Below are 27,159 nucleotides of genomic sequence, written 5' to 3'. Positions count from 1 at the left end.
AGCCATTCATAAATCTTCCCCTATAATAGTTAGACCTCCTGTTACACATTAGTCTACATTTTAAATTACAATTATGCATTAAAATAAGAAAACACTTAGCTAGAAGCTCTGCAGCTTTGCTGCATAACTGCACAAAGACATGGTTAGAGTGTGCAATTTAGAATACTTTGGTTTCTAAAAAGTTTTATATTTATTTGTCATACTAGTTTCTTGCTCAATAATTTTCTTTGTTGCAAAGGTCAAACTCGGAGATAACTTTAGGGTCACACTCACATAGAATTTTATATTAAAAAAATATATGATTGATTGTACTTACCTGTAAAGATATCGATCCTGTCTCTTTGTTTTTACTAAGGAAACTAGAAATGGACAAGTTCAAATCAATGCTGCTGTTATCAGCTGTAGAACCAGTGCCTGAATCCGCATCATTTTCCTTCAAATTCTCCGATTCTGGTTGTTGTAACGTTTCAGTATTGTCTTGATTATCTGTTTTGACCTCCTGTTTTTCTTCAGGGCTAATACTAATACTGGGGACTGGAGTGACTTCAGAATCATCAGCTTGTTCGTTGACAGTATCTTGAAGCTTATTCTTCATTATTTCATCAGAAGTAACTTCCGAATGTTCTTTATCTATCTGAATATTGCTTTCCTGGATATTCTCGGGTCTGGTCTCTTCTGAATTTTGGTCCATATCAGTCAGTTTATCCTCCACTTTAGCAGACATATCCTCAGGCTTGCTCTGTATTGCCTTGTGCTCTACGTTCTCTTTCCCAGAGTCTTTGATGTCCATGCTGCTTATGTTGCTAATATTCTCATTTTCACTTTCTGACAGTTTCTTGTCTACTTTGATCACTTTATCTTGGCTTTCTGATACAGTTTCTTCAGAGCTGATTATCTCGTGGACCTGCTTAGCCTGACTTTCCACTGGCTTATCCTCCGGCTCAGGTATTTTATCCCCATCACTGATCTGTATTTCAGCAATACCACCTATCTCCTTAATGTTGTCAATTCCATGCTTTATTAGTTCCTTTTCTTCATCAGCCACTTCATCTGCAGCATTAGGTAGAGTTTCTGTAGTGGTGTCTCTTTCAGCCTTTTTCTGAGCTTCATCTTCATCTTCCTTTTGCTCTGTAGCATTTTCTGCAGGGACCTTTTCTTCCTTACTTTCAGAGAGATCTGTTCTGCTCTCCTTCTCTTCTTTTTCACCAGTTTCATTAGAAATGGCTTCTTCAGTTTCTACATTATTTTCAGTTGTAGGTACTATTTTCAGTTTATTATCTTCTGTCTGTTCATTTACCATGTCATTCTCTTTCTCTGTTTGTAGGTGGGGTTCATCCTTTATTTCTGATTTTGTTACCACATCAAGTTCTTTCCCTCCTTTCTGGGGTTCCATATCTTCATGTAGTTTTTCCAGGCTTTCTGTACTCTTTTCAGCTGGCACTATTTTGCCTTGCTCATCTTCACCAGTTGGCACAGAACCATTCTGCACTTTCCTATCACCAACAGTGGTATTACGTATGTTATCAGCCGTTTTCCTAATGTCCTCAGATTCATCTCCAGTTGTTTTGTCATCTGGAAATATCGTGCTGGCTTTGTCTTCAATTGCATTACTTTCTGTTTTCTCAGAAAGAGATTCCAGAACAGAGGCATTCTGTGAAAGCTTATCCTCTTCAGAGCTGGCAATACTAAGGTCAGAGGATGCACGCTTCTCTGCAGGTAACTGCTAAAAAATTAAAGGAAAAAATAATATTTAACCATTTTCTAACTTGATTAAAGCACAGTTCTATTGAAGAATACCTGAACAGAGATGAATATTGTATTTACAGGCAGAGTTATAGGAATTTGATAATCTCAGAGTACTTCACTTCTTATTACCATAGAACAAGAGCATGGACTGCAGAGAGGCTTTGAAAAGAACAGTTGCACAGAAACCCTCTTCCACCTCTCACAATTTATTAAAATATACTGGATTGAAGGAAGGGGTCAGCCCTCTGCCTCATGCTTAACAAGATCTTCAAGAGTCTTTTTCCAGTCACACTGCTTATTTTTAACTGGTTCAGTTCCCCTGTAGCCCCAACTACAATTGGATTTGAAAGTCACATGTCTTTGTGCCAGTTTGACTAGGAAGAAGCTGTGTAGCTTTAATCAGCACAGCACTAATAAAATGCAAGATTAAGACTTCTTCTGCTCCATCAAAAAGAGTATCTTTCCTTGAGCTCTCTGTTAAGAATGCCTGAAATTTTATCTGTTTTTTAATCACTGTGAAACTCCATTAAAATGGTGAAAACCTCCAGCAGATCTGATTAAGTGGCAATATGAAACTAGAATAGAAACAGTTACATGACTGTAGAAATTGCTGCTACTGGAACATAAATGAATGTTATCAGATTGCACAAGGATCTACAAAAGAATATAGTAATAAAGTACCATTTTAACCATAATTGTCCTTTCACTCTTCAAAGTGATTGCAATATCTCTGTCTATATTTACTGTTAGAACCCTGTAATTTGCAGATCAGGCTTCCAACTTGCCATTGGGAACATACTGGGTTAACTATTGTAACAAGCATGGGTTTCATCGTGCTTTTCCTACTTTAAGGTTTTCAGCAGCATACAAAACCCAATTCCTTTGAAATGAAAGTACATTTCAAAGATTTCATGTGATTGTTCTAGAAGCTTAGTGCTGATTTTGAAGCAGTTTTTAAAACTACCAGAAGTAAATAATGTAAATGCATCTACCTCACAGTTTCCTAACTGCTGCTTGTGTTGAGACACTTAATTGAGTCACAGGGTGGATGCCATTCCCATCCCTTCCGGGGACTGATGGCTTAGCAGCTAATCAGTGGAGGGAGATGGTGGGTGATGCCTTAGGAGGTAGAGAGTAAGTCATGGAGGAAGTTGGTGGTAGCCTATGCTTGGAAATCCGCTGGGGTGGACAGGGAAAGTGGCCAGGGGATGTGACTAGTGCAGTGAGGGGCAAGGAGGAAATGGAGGTGTGGTTCTTGTGCACATGCATTTGGCTCCTTTTTACCATTGCTGGTAATGGCACTACTGGTGGTACTGGTCACTGTCCATGTTTATAGTGCTTGAGCCAGTTACATCTGAAAGCACAACGCCCGCATACTCTGAAACCTGCCATACCACTGAACTTCCTGGCTTTTCCCTTTGAGGAACTGAATTTGTGTTGTAAGCATCTTTGGAAATATATTGATAAATGCAATAATGTCTTGGTAAAATATGGGGCGCTTTGCCTTTTTTTTTCTTTTCTTCGACAGTCATGCTGTGAAATCATAAACTTAGTTTATAGCATAACGGTCTCATACCTACCTTCATGTTTTAAGCACCTTATGGAATACAAATACATGTTTATTTTTTCATCTAGTTATTTTGACTTAAAACCATTTACATAAAAATCAGTACCTGATTTTTAAAATTCTATACTACATATACAAGTAAAAATAAATGAAGATAATAGTCTTTATTAGCTAATATTTTCTAGTTAATATAAGCTAATTCTAAAAACTAAAGCTAATTTTTAGCTTTATTAGCTAATACTTTATTATTAGTTCCTAAGGAGTTTAAGAACATGGTAATTTTGAAAATGCTGACTACTTATTTTATAGTAAGGTTAGAGTACGTTTATGTTGTTATTCTTAAAAGACTTGATGCAAAAGTTGGGTAGTACATCAGAAACTGAGCTCTGCACAGGAAACTGGTGATTGCAAATAGTTGCATATTTAAAAAGGTAAATTTTAAACTGACCAGAGAATTTTCTGTTTCTTCTTCTTCGTCCTCATCTTTACCATCTTCGACTTCTTCTGTAACTTCAGCCTTAGCTTCTGCAATCAGTTCTCTTATTGGTTTATTGGAAGTAACAGTAACAAATGGATGCTTGTGAAAATAAAAAATAAGCACAATATTAAGTGCTGACTTCATTGCACACAGGGGGAAAATTGTAATTTGAAAGAAATATAACTTCAGAGAAATGTTACTTTGGTTCTTTCAAACTTGAAGATTCAGAGATAACATTAATCATAACTGTCCTGATGTATTTTTTTCTGCAGAAGTTTTAAAATCAAAACATTTCTATTCAAATATACTGTGTAAGTCTAACAAACTTGCTAAAAATACAAATAATTAATTTGTACTGACCTGTTTCACAATCCCAAGAATAGAAGTAGAAAGACTTTTTAAAAGCTTATTTTTCCTGGAAATGAGTTTCATTTCTTTTCAGTTCCACAGTTACAATATTTCTAGATAAAGCTTATCAGGAAGTAATTTTTCTAGAAAATATCTGCTTTGTCTTTAGAACAATTTTTCCTCACAAGAAGTAGAATTCTTTATTTTTCTTTAAGAGGAAACAGCTACTTGTTCTTCTCCTATTGTACGAATCTTCTTTCTCTGCTTGGCCCTGCTGCTTAAATCTATTCAAGATATGCCGGATGTATACTGGATAAAGTAAATTCGTGCTGACGTTAAACAGAATCAAATGTACCTGGTCACATCTATTCCTGTTCAGCTACTCTGCAGTGACAGCATTACAGAGGAAGGCTGAGCACTAAAGCTTTTAAAACACCTGTCAGCAATTGACCACTTATGTAAATACCTCCTTCATCCATTGTAAGTATCAAAGTACAAATACTTATGCAAAGTAATTACTTATATTACATCAAAATATGTAAATGAAGAATTTGATCTGCACTTGGTATCATTTAATCAATTTTTACCAAACAAGGATCAATGCAACAATGTTAAAACCATATTGTGTATGAACACTTAACTTCAAATTATTTAAATAGTGTAATACTGCTCTGCTTTAAAAAAATACAAAATCTGCTTGCCTTTAAACACAGGTGCTGAACAATTGACTCTCCCTACCTGTAGAAGTTGAGTCGCGCTCCACCTTGCATCTACATTCTTTTCCAAACATTTCTTCAGAAAATCTTTAAAATCTGATGACCTACACAAAACGCAAACAGGTAGTGGTTCTTCTTTTGTCTTGACATCAGTCTAGCATATAGCAAAATACTCTCTCGCTTTCAGATGCACCTACACGGCGGCTCCAGGTCCTTCGATTGATGTAGGACAACACAAAGGTAGTACAGGAATGCAAAGACCAATGCGGCACAAATACAATCTTTAAAATGTTTGTCCATTGACAGAAGAGTTTACATTTGGCTCTGGATTTATAATACACCACATCGGCTGTATCACTGAATCACATAAAGATATTAAAAACGATCAAATAGTAAATGGCTTTTAAAAATGTTTTCTTAGTATAAAAATACTTTAGTCTCCATTCATCTGATCTTGTTTTTCAGATGGTCTTCAGATCTTTTACTGCAGGCATTTAGGCATTTGTAAAAGCTATTTTGTACACATTTTAATACTAAATCTGCTAAGTATTAGCAATAAAAGCTTCTATACAGAACTACAACAAAAGGATCATAGTCCCAATTGTATAAGGAGATACATAGATGTATACGTATATGTACAAACATCTACAGAATTAATACCTGAGTTTATGCATTAAGCTAGTCCCATAAAGTTTAGCAGTCCATGAACATTAAGTTTATCAAATAAACAACTTTGCAGACCGCATACTCAAAACCTATAAATTGGGGTGGAAAAGTTGTAGACAGAATACTCACCATTTTGAAGGCTGTGCTAATGTAGGTGGATCGGATTTTGCTATTTTCAGAAGCACTCGCATTGGATTTAATTCATGATGAGGTGGCTCTATTTGAGCCATTTCTATTAAAGTAATGCCAAGAGACCAAATGTCAGCCTTGTAATCATAAGGCCTGTCTTTAGAGGTCTCGCACATTACTACTTCTGGAGCCATCCTGCAAAGAGAGTAATGAAAAACTGCATTAGAAAACACACTCTTACCTGTTCTGAAAAAAAAAAAGATTCTAAATAGATAAATTCACTGAAGCATTTTAAGAGCACATTCTATTCTCACTTAATATATTTACACAATATTGTATCAAGCTTGTAATAGTAACAACAAAGGTAATACTAAGATATTAGTTCCTACTTAAAAGTCAGCAAAACAGTGCACTTACCAATATGGTGTACCAATAAAAGAATCTCTTCTTTGTATTGTTCTTGTGTTTTTAGCTGATACTCCAAAATCCGCTTAAAGCAAACAGTAAAATGCTATTAAATGGGTGGTAGAAAATATATTTTTGTATTTTACAACTACTTTTTGAAATATTTTATGTTCCAGAGCAAACATGATGCAGTATTAAAACTTTAGAGTGAGATAAAAATATTTGTTTTGATAACTGAGTGCCAAGGTTCTATAACATTTCTAATTAAAGATATTGAATAATAATAATAATAATAATAATGTTATTCTCCATTGCTATAAAAAATGTAATGCTACTGTTGAGCTGTGTCAGACAATATGTAACATCCAACCAAAAATCAATTTTGTCTTTGCAATTAGTATTGCTTGTCTATGAAGCACTACATTTCTCACTTAGAAAAAAAGGACAACTTTTAAATAAGTGTTATATGCTTATTATAGATGTAACTTTCTTAATGAAGATCTAGAGATTAGAGCAAAGGGACAAGATAGACACGTCTTCAATCTGTACAAACCCCCTGTACAATCTGTACAAAATTACTCAACAGGCTCAACATTTCAGACGCCTAATTTTGCTCTGTGGGCAAGAGAAAAGGCCTAAGAGAGCTATCTGTTCAAATGCAAAATCTGGAACCTTGAGGGACTACAAACACTGAAATAATAAAACTCAAATCCTTATTCAAATAAATGCAATGAAGGAAATGTATTTGCCTTTGTTTTACAAATATTATTTGTATTTGTAAAACAAGGAATTACTCATTTCTCTGTGTACCAGAATCAAAATACAAATAGCTTATAAGGAGTAAAATGCTCTTTCAAGGGATGCTTTACTTTTCAAAACTGAAATAAATCTTTTTTTAGAAATCTTAATTAACAAACCTAATACATCAGTAAATGTGTGTGTGAAAGAAATCTTCCCATGAGCTGAACTGTAAAATATCTTGACAGCCTGCACAGTGCTGTATATTAGCTAAGCTTGACAAAATCTTAAAATAGTTCCAGTGTATGAGGAGGAGCCAAGTCACGTGAAGCAAATAAAATGCACAGAAACAAATGATTCTCTCTCTGACCATGAGACTCTTGCTATGATCTGTGATTTCTTTTACAGTAGTACTAAGATACTGGGTTCTATTACTTTTATAAATAAGGCCTATGAGACTGAGTCCATCACTAAATTTTCAGGCTCCCAAGAAAACCTGTAACCAGTAAAATTACGTGTACTTTGTGGATGAAGAGAAAGACACATGCAAATATTAATGTACAAGTAATGATCTGCAAGGGAATCCATGCAAAAAGCAGAGATACATTTAACTGATCAATGTAGCAAAAGCAGGTTCTTAAATATTCTGAACTTCTTAAGAGAGATGATGCACTATACCCCACAGAGAGACTGTGATAAATACAAGTTAGGTAGCAGTTATATTTATGAATTTCGATACATCTTGCTTCCATTTAAAAGGAATGTCTGTAGCAAGGCTGGGAAACGTAGAGCCTGAGCCCCACTTCACTGTGGTGATCTTCTGATTCTCCTTGCCTTCACTCTCTGAATAACTTGCATCCAAATAAATACAGCTAATCATGTAGAGAGACATGTTTGAAACCTGAATGCAAGCTGCTATGTCATGGAACTATGACATTGGTAAAGCCACTGTAAAGGCTGACAACTTATGCATGTTTGCCCCTGATGAAGCCCTGAACAAAGTGGATCCAGACAGTTCCGATCATTTCCTGGCTGAATGAAGGGATGCTATTCAACACCAGTAGTCCTTTGTCAGTTCTTCATGGAGGAATCCTCATGGATTCCCTACCACATCAGAGGGCAAATGTGAATGAATGCTTAAATTTAGGTAAAAAAAAAAAAAAAAAGAATCAACAATAGTAAGCTTGTATTAATTTTCTTCCAGACTATTTTATCTTAATGTCAGTGCAATGAACAATTAAGAAAGGCATGAAAAAGCCCTAAGTTGAGTAATTAAGATTAGCGCGAGGTGTCCCTGTCCATGGCAAGGGGCTAGAACTAGATGATCTTAAGGCCCATTCCAACCCTTACTATTCTATGATTCTATGATTCTATTACTCCTCTCTCTCTCTCTCTCTCAACAATAGAAGAGACAACAGTACTAGGTACTGGGTTTTGGCGATACTGAGCAATGTTCATTTTCTAAACTAGCAACTTCAAAAGGAAGTTCTGATGTCACCACAGTAAAGATAAATATAATTAAGAACATTACACTAAGAAACAGTTGGACCTGTGTCTGACTTTAGCCAACTTAGTACAGATATTGATATGACTCCTATCCCTGCTAACTTTTAAATCTGAAAGATGTGCCAAGTATGGTTATGACATTTACTCAAGCTTTTTTTTTGTATCAAACCACTTGCATCTGAAAAGCTCTCATTATTAGACTGATATTTAAATAGATAAATACTGAATTCTGCCAAACCACAGCCTAAGGAAAATACAATTATAAGACCACGAAAAGTTCTGGGAAAGACTTTTATATGCAACATGCTTACCTAGTTTAATGTCTCCATCTAATGTGAAAAGAATATTGCCAGCTTTTAGATCTCTGTGGATGATCTTATTTTCATGCAAGTAGTTCAATGCTTCCAGTGTCTGCCTGCACACCACTTTGATCTGCGGCTCTGTTAATGGCCTTTCAAGCTCTACAGGAGAAAGAGACAGAAATAAGCATAACATTTTTGCATTTTATGTGTTCATAGCAAGCTGTATAGAAGTATATGTGAAAATTAATTAATCTGACAGATCCTTAACATCATATGTCAGAAAAATTTCCATCTTAACATACTTGCTCCTTTCAGTAATAATGTCATCCCTTGTACCCAAACCCCTCATTATGAATGAGGTATACCTACCTATCTGAACTGTGAAAAAGCTATACAGTTTAGAGATTGGTTCCTGTATGTGGTACACAGAGATGTTAAAGGCTAGATCCTTTACTTATTAGCATTAACCTAATTTGAGGAATAAGCACAAAAAAAATCTAACTTTAAGGTTTATGCAATATGAAAAATTATCACAATATAATTTGGAAGATGGCAGGGGAAGAATGAGATCCTGAAAAGGGCTCATATACATTATGTTATAACAACAGAGAGCTCAATAAGCATATGAGGACAACTCATCACATTCACTTAAAGGGTCAAGACAAAAATGTGTTTTGAAATGTAAATGAATATTTTAAAGATGAGAGAAAATTAATCTAACTATAATGTCCATAGAGATAGGTGTAAATCCTAATTTAAAACCCCTGACATTCGACACATAGAGCACACCAATTACACAAATATTTGCATTTCAAAACAATATACATATGAAACAAGTCTTACAATATATATTACAATTTTAAGATGTTATTAAGTTTATTATTTGAAACAACTTATTTACCCAACATTACTGCATCTACTGCTCCACCTGCACAAAATTCGATCAGGATCTGTATACAAACAAAAGAATACACAAATTACAAATTAAATAGTTCTGCTGAGCTGAACCTTGATCATGGGAGCATTATTGGAAGACTAGAGTTCAGAATATTTGGCCTTTACAAATTATTTACCTAACTCTACAAAATATTGGTACTGTTACGCAGCTAAAAGTGGGGCTATGTTGCTCAAGCAAATGATTTGAAAAATGCTTGAGGATGCTCAGACAAAAGTTTTAATTCAAATATAAAACTGCATAATAAAACTTAAAACAGTCAGCTTGAACCTGACTCACTTTAATGTGATTCACACAATCCCTGCAAACTCAGTTCTTAATTATTAAACTGTACTTCTATATTATAATCTCTCTGACTGAAGTCCAAGAATAAGAGCTGTATGATTTCCCAGTAGCAGGTATCACCTGTATTTTTTCAAATGAGATGAAAACGGAAAAATACTCTTAAAAGTTAACAGAAAATGACTAAATTCAGGTGTTTAAATGAATTTTCCTCCATTTTCACTGATGCCTTCAATATCTAATAATACTAGAACAACTCCATCTCCAGTTTTCAGTTTCCATTTGAAACAAAAATAAACTGCAACTGTTTTGGGGCACAAACTATACTGACATATAGGACAGGAAGAACATAGACAAAGGAGAAAGAAAGTAGACAAAGAGAATGAGGAGAGCAAGAAAGAGGAAAGGTCATCCAAGACTGACACGCTACTCTTCCTTATGTGCTTTTTCTTCTTTAATTTGAACTTTAAACATTCAATTACACTTTTCGGTCTGACAGCTGAGTATTGCTTGACAGAATCCTAATGATCAATAGTCTGGGAAATACATTTACTTTTTCCTTTGGAGTAGTTTTAAAAGCAGAGTATAATTGCCCGTAAAAAAGGAAAACTCAAATTATACCTTACACTTTAACACTTTTTTTTTGTGTATATATATATATACACACACTACCTATACCACCTATATTACATATTACTTCTAATTGGTAGTCTAATTAATCCTTACAATGGTACTAACAAATATATAACGCAACTCTTTGTAAATCCTTTAAACCATTATTCCATTTACATGCTTCTACATACCTACTGCCAAGTAAGTTAAGTGTGGGAATTTGTAAATAAAGAATTTCTTTCTCTAAAATTTGCTGTTTGGTTTGACAACCTGACAAAGGTCTCCATGGTAGAGAAATTGTGTTTCTAAAACTGGAAAGCAAAAGCATATTTTTTGGCCAACTATCATTCTTTTCTTTTTTTCCTCCACTAAATTCTGCTTACTTACCACATCATTATAGCCTTCCCTCTGGCCCTTTCTTGTCTCTGCATTTCACTGTAACTATATATCTACATTTTCTTTTCAAACTATTTACTCCTCTTCTATCTTTATTCTGCCAGTGAAGCCTATCCACTCAGTTTCATATTCTGCCTCTATGCCTACCTGCTTTTATGCTGACCTTTATGCATGGAAATCTTTTTAGTATTGCAGCACTGCTTTATACAATATCATTCTAGTCTGCATTCAGATCACACAAGGTTTTCACAAAGCTTATCAAAATAAATCTACATCAGGAAACATGGTATTACACTTCTATTGTTTTCATGCTTAAAGGATAAAGCATGTTTGTAAGACTCCAAAGAGATTTCCTTTTACTTGTTTTAGGTATCTTTTTAAATTACAAATTCTTTTTAAAAAAACATGTATTCTTTGTACCATTCCAAGAGCACTTATAAATATTGCATTGCATTGCCTGGAAGAAAAAAAATTGTATTTTCATAGCTAAAGCTGTTTTATGCATAGGATACAGCAGAAAAGTGACGTAAAATCATATGTATGCTCACTACTAAGTACAAAGATTTCAAGTAAATTAATTATGGTCCAAGTCTTGGTAAACTGTCCTTCCTGGAAGTATCAATAAATTCATTCGTATCTAAAATACCTACTTCACAGGCTTACCTTTCCAGCATATTATTTATTTTCCAGCTAATGTAATTAAAATCTGAGTCCTACTGTTACAAATAAGCACTAAGAACTCTCTCCATATAGCAAAACAAACTAACTTCCAAACTGTAGATTCAAACTCCTAACCAAATGACTCAGTGTAGCTCAATTTTACACTGACAATTTCCTAAAAGTCATACCCATGATTTACAAATTAGTTTTGAAATTGAATAGTTATCCCAATAACAACAACCCAAAAAAGATGTGATTGACAAATGATCTTTGAATGAAGAAAGAAAAATGTACTTTTTACTTGTACAATTTACTTTTGAAGTAAGTAAAAGTATTTCAAAAAGAAAAAATACCTACCCACAGATTGTTTTCATAGTAGAAAGCATCTAGAAGCTTAACAATATTAGGATGATCACAGGATGCTAAAATGTCAATCTCAACCATGTAATCTTCAAGTTCTTCTTCTGATTTAGTATCAATCACCTTCGCAGCAGCCAGAACTTTCGTTTCTTTGTTCTGAGCCTACAAAAGTCACAGCAAACATACATGTGTGAATTTCACCAATTAACTGTCAGCGTGAATAAAACAAAAATAAACAACAAAAGCCCCCTCTCTGGATAGTTCTGTACTGCTTTCCTGCCTTTAGTTTGCTTCTCCACAAGAAGAGAAGACCTGCATATTAAACACTAGATAAAGTCTAGCAGAAAATGGGTTTAATAACTTTTCTCATGGAGAAGAAACAATGAAAGATGGGAATATGAAAATAATTCTCATCACATTCCTCAAACCATCACGCAGTCAGTAGCTGAGGGTCGTTACTACTTTGTACTCCTAAGATAAAAAGTTTTGTGTTGCTCCTCAGAAAACTACTTATTAACACTTGGCAAGAGCATGAAGTATCTATCCGCCACCCTCTCTCTCATTTCTGAGTGCACATTCTTGCCCTTCTGACACTCCCCACGCTGGGGCAGCACAGCTGTTCTCAAAGCCACAGAGAAAACCAGCTCCTCTACCAGTAATCAGCAGGTTAGGCTCTTCTTCAGCCAGGGGCTGTATTCAAGCTCCCACGTTAAAATGCTGCCAAGCCATCATTAATTTGTCTGGGCATTTTGCTCTCTTTGCTTCAGAAGTCTAGGAGGACTTCCACAGATGGCTACTCATTGAAGTTGGCCACACTGAAAATGCTGCCAGCCTTTATAACTCCACACCTTAGGACTTGAGAGAGCTAGAACTAATGCAGTGATAAATTCAATGGGAGAACAAATAAGATTCTGACATGAGAACAAGAGGAAAACAAAACCTTAGGTACCCAAGGGGATAAAAAAACCCAAGCCAAACCAAAACAAACCCAGGCATTTCTACTATGCATTTAAATAGTCTTTGGCTTTTTTTTAAACATAAATACTTACAAACAATTAGGGTGACTATTATTAAAATAGCAAAAAATTCAGAAACCAGTTGCTGCAAAGTCTTATTCACAGAATATTGCTGAGAAACTAATCCAGCAAAACTAGGCAAAGTGAGATTATATTTTCTTTTCAAATATGTGGGCCATAAAGCAAATATTAAACAGCCAGCCTATGAGACTATATGTACACACACACACAAAACTATACACACTTTCTAATAATTCTATTGCAAGTTATGTTTGAAGGAATACTGTAATAACTTGGAATTAAGTAAACTTTAAAAAGAAAGTGTATTTTTCTCAAGCCATCATAAAAACAGTAGTTTGTCAAAACAATTCCGGTGGTCACCTTTTGCCTCCAAATTAATGAAGTTGTAGGACTGAAGTTGACTTCACCAATTATAAAGACCACGAAGAAAAGGCCTGGATTCACTCCACCTCGCTTTTGACATTCAAATGAAATTCGATGAGAAGTAGGGACATAGGCTCTCTCCAAAACAGCGAGAGACAAGAACCTGCAGGGGCAATCCTAGTTGAGATGAAGCCAGGACAGGACACAGCAAGAATCCCCAAACCTGACTTTTGTCACTTAATCTCATTATCAGACTAAAGCTGATGACAGACAGCAAGTAAGAATTCTTCTGAATGATTTCCAAGATCTGTACTTTATTACTTTCACAGCCATAAATAATTCTCCCGATGTGGCAAAAGAGAATAAAAGATTTTAAGATAAATATTTATGATAAAATTCAGTAAAGCAGCAGTAACAGCAAAACACATTTATAAGCATAGTCCTGGCTGATTCATCTTATGTTGAGGGTAAATGTTTTCTGTAACATTTATTTTTATCTCAATATTCTTTCCAAAACAAAAAACCAATCATCTTCCCAACCTCAGTATTTGTCCTCCCATTTTTAACAACAAAGATAAGGGATCCATATAACATTATTGTTTGAAAATAAACTGCTGAGTTGTCCAACATATATTCTAATAATACAAAGGTCTGCTTCACAACACAAACTTAATTTGTTGTGGTTTCATGCTTTAGAGCAAGAATGAAAGACCAACCTTCCTATTCGAGAGCTGCACTGTAAATTAAATATGAAAGGTGAAACAGACATCAGATTCCACAAAAGAATTAGACTTGGTAGCTTTACATGTGCAGAAAACGGTTGTTAAAGCACCTTTCTAGAGAATTCAAATATTAAGTGTAAAGTCACTTTTTTGCAGCCACACACTTCACTGTACCTTAGAAGGATACTTAGAGGGATAAATATAAATCTGAAATTCATCTTTACACATATTTACATGTAAACTATATAATGGTAGTAATATTTTGTTTAAATAAAACTACTTTTAAAGTCTACACCAGGTAACAATAACAGATGTTATTGTTTTCAGATTCAGCTTCACTTTTGAGAGAAAGAAGCATTGGTAAATTACATGCTAGGTAGTTTGCTGCATTTATAGCATATATTGGGTTTTCTTCCTATTGACAGAGTACTTTGTATTTTGATTTTTCCCAGATCCTATTGCTTGAAGTAACTAGAAATCTGCTTTGTATAAGTTTCTTTTATTTTCTCCTTGTGGTAGCTCTATTAAAACACTTCATTAAAAAAACAGAAGTGATTATAGAATCGGTATGATTATCTTTATGGATATCTTAACAATTATAAACAAAACGTTTGCCTTTGTTCCAACTCAAGATAGTAAAATTTTGTAGGTCTAGATCCAGACTTTTTTTAAGATCTTAGAAGAAAAAAGCTTTAGAAGTGGCATATTTCCACTGGGTATTTCTGAGGACTGACAGAACACTTTAAGCATATATCAAATTACACCTGAAAATAATAACAATAAAAAATCTTTATATATTTAAAACATGATTTTTAAAGTTCTTTTTGAATAAGACATTACTCATCTCCACCCCACAGTGCACTCTATAATAAATACCAAATCTATGCAGCCCGCTGAAAGAAGTACGTAAGAAATATGCTCTTCTGAACTGTGTAGGAAATGTTTTTTACTGTTCATGCGTAAGATTATGTAGCACTATATCATATGGGAAAAAAAAACTCCTCTGGATTAAGAGCAACAAAAAGCATTTACAGCTTTGTGTGGGAATGTTTGTTTTTTCTAGACTTTGGCTGAAGTCCTTCTTCTGTCACATAACATTCTCCAAAGGTCAGAGCAGGAGCAACAATGATCCTGTAGATGCAGTCTTGATTTGCATATACTCATTTCGCATTTGGGTACATGAACATTTAAAGACAAATAACAACTTACGTTACTCAGAGGTTCTGCTGTTTCAAAATAAGTCCTGTATCAGTAGCCCAGTGGTTTCTTCCTATATTTTAGCTCTCAAGTACCAATTCAAGTTATTCCAAATGCCTTGCTTAAATACATTTGATTCTGCTTCCATGACATATGATTTAAGCTTCAGTCCTAGTCTAAGAAATCCAAACTGGCATCTTCAGTGTTCAATCCTGCCTTATGTAGAAACAGGAAAGAAAGGGCGACTAAGCTTTTCTTTCTTTGCATTAGCAAAATTTGATCTTTTCAAAAGATTCATACACAGTTGTTGAAAACTGAATTGGAATAGCTCATTCTCCCAAGACCTGACTAATGGAATATGACATAGATATTATTAACTATTATATGTAACAACAAATATTGTAATCCTTCCACCAAAACTCCTATTTGCATTATATAGTTAAGGTTACTGCAGCAAATAGCTTACAGAGAGATAGTATGCACAAGTGAATAGCAAACTGTATGTTACAGCATGGTTCTAGCAATGGATGGCACAGTCTCATTAGTAGAAAACACACAGAAAGACACTCTTATTCTCTCAACACAAAGTACTTTTAGAAGGACGGATTGCAGGTTTGCATGAATAAATATGATCTTGTAAATTAGAACTTGCAAATTGTTTTTTCTGTGAACATAAATCCCTCACACTAAAATGGCAATACCTAATGCACAAAACCATAAAAATTTGAAAATATATCAGTACAAGAAAGAAGAGTAACCATCCTACACAACACTAGGATCCGTGAGCATGTGAAATTAGCAACTCCTCCCTATCAATCCTGGGGTTTAATACAGTATCATATAACCACATACAAGTTCCAGAGCCAGAAGCTTTGTGAAGAGGCTGATAGCAGAATATTAAAAGGCAGGTTTACTGTCTGGGCACTCGGCCAAGAAGTTGCATATTCCCAGCCATGGACAGCAGGGAGAGCAGAGCCGCTGCTCCAGAGTAATAGGATTACAGCTCGGAGATAATTCGTAGTCTTTCATCTTTAGATGACCAACACGAAGTTTCAGGCTTGGTTGTGAGGAGCCGTTTCAGTTTCCTATCACCAGCAAATGTTTCCTTCCCAACCACGCAGCATGTAGATACCTAAAAATTAACCACCATTTACAACTGAACAAAGTTAAGTGCATCCTCCATCTATTGTTCAGCCAACTGGAAACAAAGCTGAAATAGGAGGTAGAAAATTGCTCATCACCTTTCTTCCTGAAGCCTGATCTCTTTTGATATCTTACGTAACCATATGGCATGTTCTGCAGGCAGCAAAACAAATCAATTAAGCAGCTCTTCCTTTCTGACTCACTCTTCTCAACCAAACTGCACTCATAATCATAGATCATCAAAAAGTGAAAAATACACACATCCCTTTTCAGCAAAAGATGGTTTGGCAGGTAAAAAGCTGCACTTTTGTGTAAACCTGTGACTGTCAGATCTAGCTCCATATACTTTCTGATGATGCCTGAGTAATCAGTACTGAAAAGGCAAAGGCAAAAGCTGTTTCTCAGAGCTATCAAAAAGCAGTGGATCTCAGGTTTTCTTAAACATATGAAGCAAGGAAAACAAACCAAACCAAACAACAAAGCTCTAATTTCAGATTTTAACAGCCTGATCTAATAAATCTGTAAGCACTAGTGTGGCCTGCTGGAAAAACTACACTGCACTTGGTTTTGTGTAAGTTTATTTACCACATTTAACATTGGTCTATGCATTTTGAAGCTAAAAAAACCCCTCCAAACCAAAAAAACTAAACCTGCATGATTGTCCAGTATCAGGTATACAAACTCATTTCAAAATACGGGAAGGTGTTCTTTAATAGTGAATTTCAGAAAAAACCCTAACTAAGCCCATAAAAGGAAGCAGGAATTCTAACATTGATTGTTGATAAATGTAATTAAAAGTTTCAATTCAAGAGCAAGTAGCTACCTCTGCAATATTAAGCCACAACTTTTACAATAAATCATGTTAGGCCAGTGAAGAAGATGGCAACGTCCACAGATCTCTGGAAATTACGATCAGCCAGTCGTTTAAAAGAAGCTATTTTGCACCAGTCTTCACTGCACAATGGTTGAAAATGTGATAGTGATAAAAAGAACTATGAAGAATTTATTTTAATTGCAGATATGGTTGGTCCAAGGAATTAAAAACCAACTAACTTCAGTTATACCTGCTAAAACTTGTTGAAATGACTCTTACAAAAGAACTATTCAGAAGATAATGACTGGAGAGTATCTACCAAAGATGATACATGCTTAAACTACAGCTGATCAGCCCAAAATTTTCCTGTCTGAACAATGTATCCTAACTACCTATTATACAGTTTCTTCTACTCAAGAAACGTTTAATGCTTGGGAAAAAATACTGAAACAGAAGTGTAGATAAAAGTGCCTCTATTTCCTACAAGCAAATACTAACGAAGTGGAGCCCAGGGTTCAACCCAGACTACTGGAGCAGGTCTTTATGATACTGTGGTCTGGTGCTGCCTCTGTGGCTATATTAGTTTTGGAGCAGTTTCCATGACAACTTCACTCTTTTAACATTATCCTTGTACTTCATACTTATTGTGGTTCTTCTGCTTCCTCCACAGTTGGTTTCTGAGGATTCTACAAGTTATTCCAGAGAGTGATATGGATTATAATTTTCATGTTTAACCTAATGATATCCTTCATGTATTTTCATTAATTGTGATATTTTGTATACCAGCTAACCAGAGTTCTCATCCTAATTCATGTGTTGTGTCAGGAATATTTATATATGTATTTGAAAAGTACCAGGGCTGAGCTGGCAAGTATGTGCAAAGTAACTGAAACAGTCCTTTACAGGAAACTTAGCAGAAGATATTATAACAAATTTCAGCATCTCTCTTCCAATGTAAGCAAACCCATTAATAAAACAGAACAAAAAATAAGAAAAAAAAAGATTGCTAAAAATTGGCAAGAAAATCTCCAAAATATGCCATATGGTTTTATAACACCACATCATTTTCCCTTCTCTTGTGTGATAGCTCGTAAAAGCAAAAGGGAAAACCAGCTGACGATACAGGGAAAACATTTGTAACTAAAGCATTAAGTGGTGTCAGAGGTGTAAGTGCAAAGGACTGGTAAATTTTTTCCCCAAGTTCATTATAACAACTGTACATACCACTTGCAAAAGCAGCATCAAAATACAGCATTCTGCAATCCACTCCTATACTTGAGAAGGGGGAGGTGTGACAAAATAAGATTTATCCCTGCAGTGCTAAGCTGCTTTGCCAGTATCTTTCATCTGCAGAGGACACTAACAGTTGCTGGCAAAGATTTTCTCCTTTTCATCCAGCACCAAACAATGTCAGTCCCAAACTGAATTGCAGCTTCCCTAGGAGAGATAGTAGCCCAGTGTATCTTCATCTTGGATTACAGATATCCTGCAGTTATTTATTCAGTATTGTGTCATTAGAAAAAAGAAAACAATGTTTACTACTTCTTAATTTACAAGTTTATTTTGGTCACTTCATCTTAAAGTTAAGTCTTTATTCCAGCAATAAACACAAGTTTATTCCAGGTGACATAAACTAATGCTTCCAAGAAACAATGATATCAAGAAATAATTTTTAATCAAACAATTGCCAATTCTAGCTGTTCACTACAATTACTTTAAAGACAACCAACAAGTCAGAGTTGAAGCTGTCTCCAAACTGCTTTTTTTTCTTTTTCCAGAAAATTACCATGCTGCCACGGTGAGAGTTTAGAATTTTATTATTTGTTTCTTGATAACTCTATGATTTGTGTGAATACAGGACTTAAGAATCCTCTGATTCCATTACCGGAGGGGATTCTATGTTATAATCTTGCTTTTAGTCATTTAACATCTGTAACAATGCTTTAGTTCACTTGAGCTCTAAGAGCCAGCGTGACTCCTGCTAACATCTTTTCCAAAGGAGACACTGGGAGCCATAAAAGCTAACTCTAGCTTTCTGCAGATATACCACAGAGTGTTTTAGCTTCCTGTAGCACTAAATCATTTTGTTTACTAGAACTTTATAGTGTACATTCACAAATGTACACATATCAAGCTAGATTTTTTTTCTTGTTTAATAAAGTGGCTAGGTCAACCCACAGTTCCTCCTTACTCTGCTCCTTGGAGTTAGGTTACAGAACAAAATTGGGATCTGCTCTGCCCAGAGCCTTTAGCCAGCTCAGCTGTAAGATGGCTACAGCTGTTTGCTGAGCCAGCAGAGCTATTCATATATAACAAAAGAACAACAACAAAAAAGTGCATCTGACTTGAGCATAGAAAATTCTGCCTTTCCCGACTGGAAATGAACTAGTCAACAAAATAATAAACAAACAAAAATGACAACTACTTTGAAGTTTGAGAACCCTTCAACAAAGGCCTTCTGACACGTTACTAGGGAAACTACATAGTCACAGAGATGAAATGTGGTGCAGTCGTTAAGTTAAAAAAAAATCTTGCTGTCAAAAAAGTAAAGAATATTATTAAAAGCTCTACATTTCATATAGCAGAAGGAAGGAATTAAAGACCTACCCTAAGACAATTTACGTATTTATTGTAGAAGATGATGGGATATAACAGATGTAACTTAAACTGTCATTTAAAGTGTATACATCTTACTAGCTGAAAAATATGGGCAGTTTGGGAAAAGGTTCTGTATAATTTGATACTGCAATGTGAACCACATTCATGACTTGCAATAAGCACAGCTAAGTAGCCAGAGGGAAAAGATTAAATGAAATAAATGAAACAAGATGAAGCATTATCAGCCCATGTCATTCTCTGTCCTGCTAAAATGAACAATAAATAAAATATACGTCATATTTGAAGGGAAAAGTATAAGATACACAGTTTAGGATCCAGTATTTTACAAAAGGACACAGTTATAACAGTGGGAAATGAAACACGACTACATCAATACCACATTAAAACCGGCAACAGCTCTTGCAAAACTATCGAAGCATATATTCTGTTGCTCCATGCACGCACTTTGTCTCATAAGATGAAACTTCCCCTATTTCTGAAGTAATAAAAAAGGAAGTAGCTTTTGACAGTTTTCATAAAAAAGCTGTACAACATTATCCCTGTTTTTTAAGTAAAATTGCTACAGAAACCAGTTAATATTCTCTTTATGGTACTAATATACTTTAAAAAGAATGGGAAATTTAGAATTCTGTGGGAAGTTATTGCTTCCTCACATACTCATCTTTAAAACAATCTAACAGAAACCAACTGCAAAGAGAGCAACAACCACCAAAGAAATCAATGCAGTTAAGCCAATGTCTTTCAGCTCTCTCCAACATAAACAAGTTATTTTCAAGTCAGTTCTACAATGAACTTTATTAATCACAAAATTCACTATGATGTGGTACGCTATTTCACACTTGTGCAGTCACTTGCCAGTAGTCCTCTCGTCAGTCTTGAGTAATGACCCTAAAGCTACATACCATCTCACAAAAACAAAGTGAAATCTTTGACGTGCAAGTTAGAAAGGGTGCCTCACACACAGTTTATAGTGACCTAGCTATTTTTGTGCTGCAAGTATGACATGTCAAGAGATGAGAAAGCACCATCTGAATAAACATTTGGTATCCCTTGAAAATTGGCTACTCAAGTGCCACAGAAATAGCATCCTGGGTTCTGTAAGTAAACTTCATTTGTATTCAGCACAGTAGTGGAACATGTTACTTCTGATGTTGCCTTTCACATTAACTGTTTGGTTTGTTGGGGTTGCATGCTGCTGCTGCTGATCTTTTTCATATTCTGATACAGTTTTTGCACTTGCTGTTTGCCATTTTACTGCAATTCATTCAGAATTTACCTACTATGCTAGTGATAAACACAAATGACCAAAGGAATAATTGCATTAGTTGATAAAATTATTAAAACCAAATCATGATAAATACTTTGACTGTCTGTCCAGAGTTTGAAGCACACAATATGCAAAGAGAAACAGTTGATTTACTCATACTTTTGCAACTAATGAAATTGTGAGCTTCTATCAGCAAAAGATCTTTGTGCAATGTAGGAACAATGTTCTTCCAACAGAACTGCTGAGTATCATAATAACATTAAACAGTTAAACACACAAGATATTCAAGAGGAAGTGCTGTTCTCATCTCTTAATAGTGTGGCAATGTTACTTTTAATGGAATTATGAAAGCTTTATTTTGCCCGTGTCCCCAAGAAGTGACAGCAATGAGCCTGCACCAGCACAGCTGTTAGAAATGAAGTAGTTTTCTCTCTGATAAGATTTCCCCCTTTTTCCTACTCCTCCTTTTCTGTCATGTTTATTTTTTTATTCTTTTATTAGCCTGAAGGCTTTTTGAAGCAAAGGGCTATCTTTTGTTGTGTATTTATACAGGGAGAGGGAACGCAGAATTCCATTCCTTTTGGAAAATTATCTAGGCTATTTCTTACTTCAAAACACTGTTCAGTCTGAAATTCAATTAAGTTTCTGTACTTTCCTCATATAGGTAAATTTGGCGCCAAATAAGAAGTCTTATAAATTTTTCATTCTTTTCTAGCAGTTATGTAGCATACCTAAAGTAGAGAAAAGAATCACCACCTGAAACAAAACTAGGAGCACAGGCTTTTAGTGTATTTCCAGTTAAAGATATGTCTATATACGGGGTGGTCTTGGCAGTCCTGGAGTAACTGTTGGACTTGATGATCTTAAAGACTTTTCCAACCTAGTTGATTCTATGATTCTACGTAACAAAATTCTTCTAGCATGGGTGCCAGTGATGCAGAGAACTACTGGCTGGTAACACGAGCAGCACCATTTAGCAGAACTGCCTTGTATCAGTACTGTTGCTAACAGTAGATGATTTATACAACAGAAGTATGTCTATTTTTCCTTTTGTCCTGACAAAAACACATTCCTCTGACATACCGTAACAACTTCGTAATATTGATATGCCACCCTGATGCTTCCCTTTTATAGCTATTTAAGCCAATGCTGACACTGTCCTGTCATTTTACCCTTACATCAGCATTGACACTTGCCTGGCCCTCCCGTGAGCTGGTCTGGGAAGCCAAGGAGATTGCATGTACAATCAGCTTTTGGGTGGCTTAGTTCCTTGAACCAGATCATCATGGGGTTGGCAAGCACCAGAGCTGTCACAAGAAAGGAGGTGGGAATGGGAACACACTGCCAGAACTCTGGCTGCACTGACTTGCAGTTTCAGAAACTGTTGTGGAAAACAGTCTTGGTAAAGACCAAGCCACTCATCATCCAAAAGTGCTTCTGTACTTACTAAAGCTATTGAAATGCACCACTTTGAGAAGATGTGTTATTGACTGTTTCACTTAGATTCACAGTTCCATACTGATTTAGTGCTTTCCAGAGATTCAAAGAATCTTCTTCATATTGCACTGGCTCAAAGGTGAGGTCCCATGCTGGGCCACTAAAGACTAAGGAGTTATAACAGCATAAATAAACACTGAAACATCACATATACATAGACATTACAAATGGGAGAGTTAATAAGTCTGCACAGTTGCTTATTTTTATTTACTTTTAAATGTTAGGGAAAGTGTGTGGTTGCTAGGGCTGTTAAGCTGGCCAGAACGTCTAAGTTTACTACTAAAAGATAGCTTGAAGTTGTTGCTGTATCCAAAAGCAAAGGAGGCATTTTCAGGTACCCCAGTTATCCCTGTCAATCAACAGGAAACACTTGACAGTATTCTTGTTTATATGATGATCCTTAAGCTTTCAGACTTCCCACCCAGAGAGATAAAAAATAGCAGACAGTAGTTCCTTCTTTCAGGTTACTTACAAACTGGGTTAGTGCATTCACTTCACTATTAGTAAAAACTACTTGGAAAGGGTGCAAGAATAAAAACAAGCTTGGCTTAACTCCAAGAGTATCCATTTCTCAACATTACTGGAATGATTTCAGTTCGTTTGGGGGATAATTCCTGTTCAAACTCTTCTAACTGTATTTCCCAGCAATAATCACAGTTTTCACAGTGCAATGCAGTTACACAGTGGTTCTGACCCATGACTATCAAGCACTAAAAAACAGAACAGTTTGCCTGAATGGTGAACTAAAAGATCTGTGGCATCCACAGAAGTTGAGAAAGTAAGAGAATGAGAGAAGGACAATTACAATCATTAAAGGGTCAAGCAGTTGTCTTATAAAAAGCAGACTAAAAAGGTTGGGCCTCTTCAATTCAAACAGGAAAAGCTGAAGGTGGGGCAGGAACATGACTGAACTTTACAAAATGAAAAAGGGAGCATATGAATTGAGTAAAGCCTGCCTGAAACAAAGGCTGTGAAGGAGATGAGGGTTTACTGCAACATGCTAATTCTTGCTGAAGCATTCAGCTGACATTTCTCCATTAAGGTTTTCCTGCCTTCTGATTACAAATTATTAACTCTTTTCCTGGTGAAGTACTGCTTAGAAATACAAGTTAAAAGTCATCTTCTATAATGAAAATCTAGGCATGTACTAGAGAAAAGCTTTGGTTTTACAGCACAAATCTGTGTCAGGAGAACCATTACCTACAAGATACACAATAAATTCCACTGCAAAAGGTCTTGCCAAGTTACACTGTATCATTAACAAATTTACAGTAACTTCCCTCAAAATACTGTTCTCTGGTTACAACTAAACATTTCTAGAGACAAAACCTAGTTCCTTAAAGTCCTTCTTAAACAAGAAAGTCCTAGAAAGATCTAAAGTGCTGTTCAGTGAGATATGAAGAAAGTAAAGGGACAGTCTTCTCCGATTCATTATCAAGCTAGATGGATACCAAAATGATTCTGCCTGAGCATTGGGATTCACTATTGCTTTCATACTAGATAAAACAATTTTGATGTAGGCACAACCTAAGTTATAGGATAATGGTTCTCCCCAAACCTTCAGACTGCACAGTTGCCCTTCCACTCTCTGCTCACCCTCTCATTTTGAGAAAGTACATTAATGCAACTTCAGAAAAATTACTTTCTGAAAATAATAAATTCCCTTTATTTGTTATGGCCTCCTTCAGTTGCAGGTTTTCTGAAACAATAACCAACACATTAATTTTTAAGACTGACACTTTAAGGTAACAGTCAATCCTCTGTTGTAAGGAGAGATTTAGCAATTTTTAAATTCTAATCAATGAATTGATTTGGCTATTGTAGTACAATCCTGTTTTTTTCACTTTCATATTCTTCTCCATAGAAAAATCAGTAAAAAATAAAAATGATATCATAGAATAGCATGCTTCAGGTAATTAGAACCTTCTTAAAGCCAGATTTTGGGTGGAACTTGATTCGAACATGAATCTATGCTTGAGCAATTTCTTGCTCTAGGCTATAGGTAATTAACTAAATAGAAAATGGCTCCAAAATATAAACACAGCTATGTAAAGGGGAAAAAGTTTGTGTCTTTCTCTTAGCTTCCAAATCATCATTCGTGCTTAGCTGTTTTACATTAACCTCTCTGTATAAACACAGGAGGACTTACAGAATACTGCAAACCACTCTTAATCCAGAAGAGTGAAAATAAACAAGAAAAATTCATAACTTTTAATATTGTAACTTGCTTTTACCTATATTTAGAATTGCTGTGAGAGACATTATGACCTCCTAAAATCAAATGTGATACTTTAAGGAGGCACATTAAGTATACAAAGAATCTTCCATTACTATTTTATTGTGGATTTTTCACTTCAGTTAAACCTTCTGCTGCATGTACTTCAGTTGGTTTATATCATGAATGTAGAGCATATTCCACAGAAAATTTGAAATGCCAATGGAAAGTTAACATTTACATTAAAGCCTTAATTTTTGTTGAAGTATGAAGTAGCCTAGTACTTTTTATTGAATATTACTTAGCCAATTTTTTACTGCCTGACACCCTTCAAACATATTTTGCAAATACTAGGTCCTCTTTCTCTCTAAAAAGATTGATTCCGACTGGAAAAAAATGTGTTTCCACATAACATATTTGAGATATTTTTGGCAGTTAAAATTTCTTTCAAGCATTCCATACTGTTATAAAGCCATTAAAAATGAATTAGAGGGAGTGACAATATATATTTTACATGGGTTTGGACAAAAATTATAAAACATCATTCATTTTTTTTACTGTTACTCATTCAGTCTGCTTTGTTTTGTAACTTCGAATTTCATGGCTTTTGTGTCACTAAACATTGAAAACTGGAACAATCCAAACAGTGTCAAATGAAAAGACAGCAAAAGCATTGTATTTGAGGAATTTGGCAACTACAGTAAAGTAAGACAATGGGCAAAAGACGTGAGACAATATGAATTTGCCAATTCCGTATATAATCTGAATATAATTAAAGGTTATCAGGGGAGCACAAGGAAGCAAAGACCCAATAATACCAAAGTAGTATTCATAAACCACACTTCAGGCCAGGGTCTCAAGGAATGTGCTTAAGATCTCGAACCAGAGAGTTTAATTACATGATGCCTCTTTTACACGGGCACAACTGTCACTGGAGGAGAATGATGTTTATAACTTTACGAGATTCTCAAAAGGTGGGTCATGGCCCATGAAAAATGTAAGGCCCATTCATAACTGCTTTCAATTAAAAAACCACCCAAACTGGGAACTGTGGCATTTGCAAATACAAATTAAACAAATGATTTCTTCAATATTGTTTATGGGGTGGTCAAAACTAGAATTTGAGTCACCACCAAAAGAAACTTTTGATGTACTGCTCTCCAACAATAGCACGTATTACTGCTTGGAGGATTGTGTTACTGGAGGACTACTGCCCTGCCAAAGATTAAGCTCAAAAGGTTTAACCCATTTGTCTACAAAACCTGTTAAAAAAAAAAAAAAGGCAAAAACAAAACAATAGTACCACTTTTTTTTTAGCTCCTATATCAGAATTATTTAATATAATAGACTGCATCTTAGATATGAAGAATTATTTCATCAAGTTAGAACAGCTTGAAGAGCTTCACTCTGCAGTCTGTTTGCCATTAAACAGTCACATTTAGTTTATGCCTCAAATCTAAAGTTCTACTCTCCAGACAAGAAACTAACCGTCCAAGCACTTACACAAATAGTTAGCTGAGAAATATGAAATATCAGATGACATGAAAACAAATAGGAACTTTTATAAACACAGATAAATAAAATCACATAATGATTTCCTATTTACTTAACAGTTTAAAACAGTTCATATAACTGTGCTCACACCTTGGAAAAGATGACTGCATGACCAAGGAGTGATCGTGAGCATTCTATATTTATCCTCCACAAACTTGTCTGCAGTTCAATTCTGAATGCAACAGACAGACAATACATTACTCATAAGTATTGTGATGGTGACTTTAAGCCAAGTGACTTAAAGATGTCCAAAAAATGAAACACAAAACGTGCTATACTTCTTTAGAGTATTTCCTTGCTACAGACAAAATGGAGAGAAGCCATTTAAACCAAGAAAATTATCTTAGTTTACAATCTACAGACGACTTTCTTGCACTACCTGTTTCCTCAGAAAACTTAGAGTGACAATAGGTGTAAATAGCTCTGTGAACCTTTCCCCTTGACACATTTCTCAGGGTTTAAACCAGTGATACAGCCTTTTCCTTAGTTGGTCTCCTCAACATGCTGAAACTGCAACAGTATGAAAATAAAGGTAATATTATAGAGCAACTCACCAAGCTGATCAGGAAGACTAAAATCGTTTGTCTTCTATGAAGAGTCACACATCTTTTCACCTAGACCATGCAAAACAGCCCGAAAACACTCAGGCTACTCTTACAGAAATTCCTGTTCTTAGCAAGCTTTACCTAAAATTTTAGTTCCATTTACTTAGACTAAATATTTAAAATTGAACATTGCCATCTTAAACATTAGTGTCTTGAGAGTAAATCAACTCTCTTCTCTCCTCTATCTACTAATGCCTCTATGGCTAAACAAAGCAACATAGCATTTAAGTGAGTATTATTAATTCAGATCTCCTGGGGAC

General features: G+C 35.2%; 1 protein-coding gene across 3 annotated transcripts in view; it reads right to left on the bottom strand.

The window, feature by feature from the left end:
* SLK (STE20 like kinase) overlaps positions 1-27,159 on the bottom strand; it is a 51,164-nt gene that overhangs the window by 17,758 nt on the left and 6,247 nt on the right. For 2 of the 3 annotated variants that reach the window (XM_030487113.1, XM_030487115.1), the window contains exons 2-9: positions 11,864-12,028; positions 9,503-9,551; positions 8,611-8,760; positions 6,068-6,140; positions 5,651-5,845; positions 4,878-4,959; positions 3,762-3,890; positions 317-1,723 (exon numbers count right to left, since the gene is read on the bottom strand). In XM_030487113.1, coding sequence (XP_030342973.1) covers positions 317-1,723; positions 3,762-3,890; positions 4,878-4,959; positions 5,651-5,845; positions 6,068-6,140; positions 8,611-8,760; positions 9,503-9,551; positions 11,864-12,028 — 2,250 coding nt within the window. The remainder of the gene's footprint in view (positions 1-316; positions 1,724-3,761; positions 3,891-4,877; positions 4,960-5,650; positions 5,846-6,067; positions 6,141-8,610; positions 8,761-9,502; positions 9,552-11,863; positions 12,029-27,159) is intronic. The other variant, XM_030487114.1, reaches the window with a different exon arrangement.

Source organism: Strigops habroptila, chromosome 5 (assembly GCF_004027225.2).
Source record: "Strigops habroptila isolate Jane chromosome 5, bStrHab1.2.pri, whole genome shotgun sequence".
Lineage (NCBI taxonomy): Eukaryota > Metazoa > Chordata > Aves > Psittaciformes > Psittacidae > Strigops > Strigops habroptila.
This window is presented reverse-complemented; position numbering and strand designations above follow the sequence as displayed.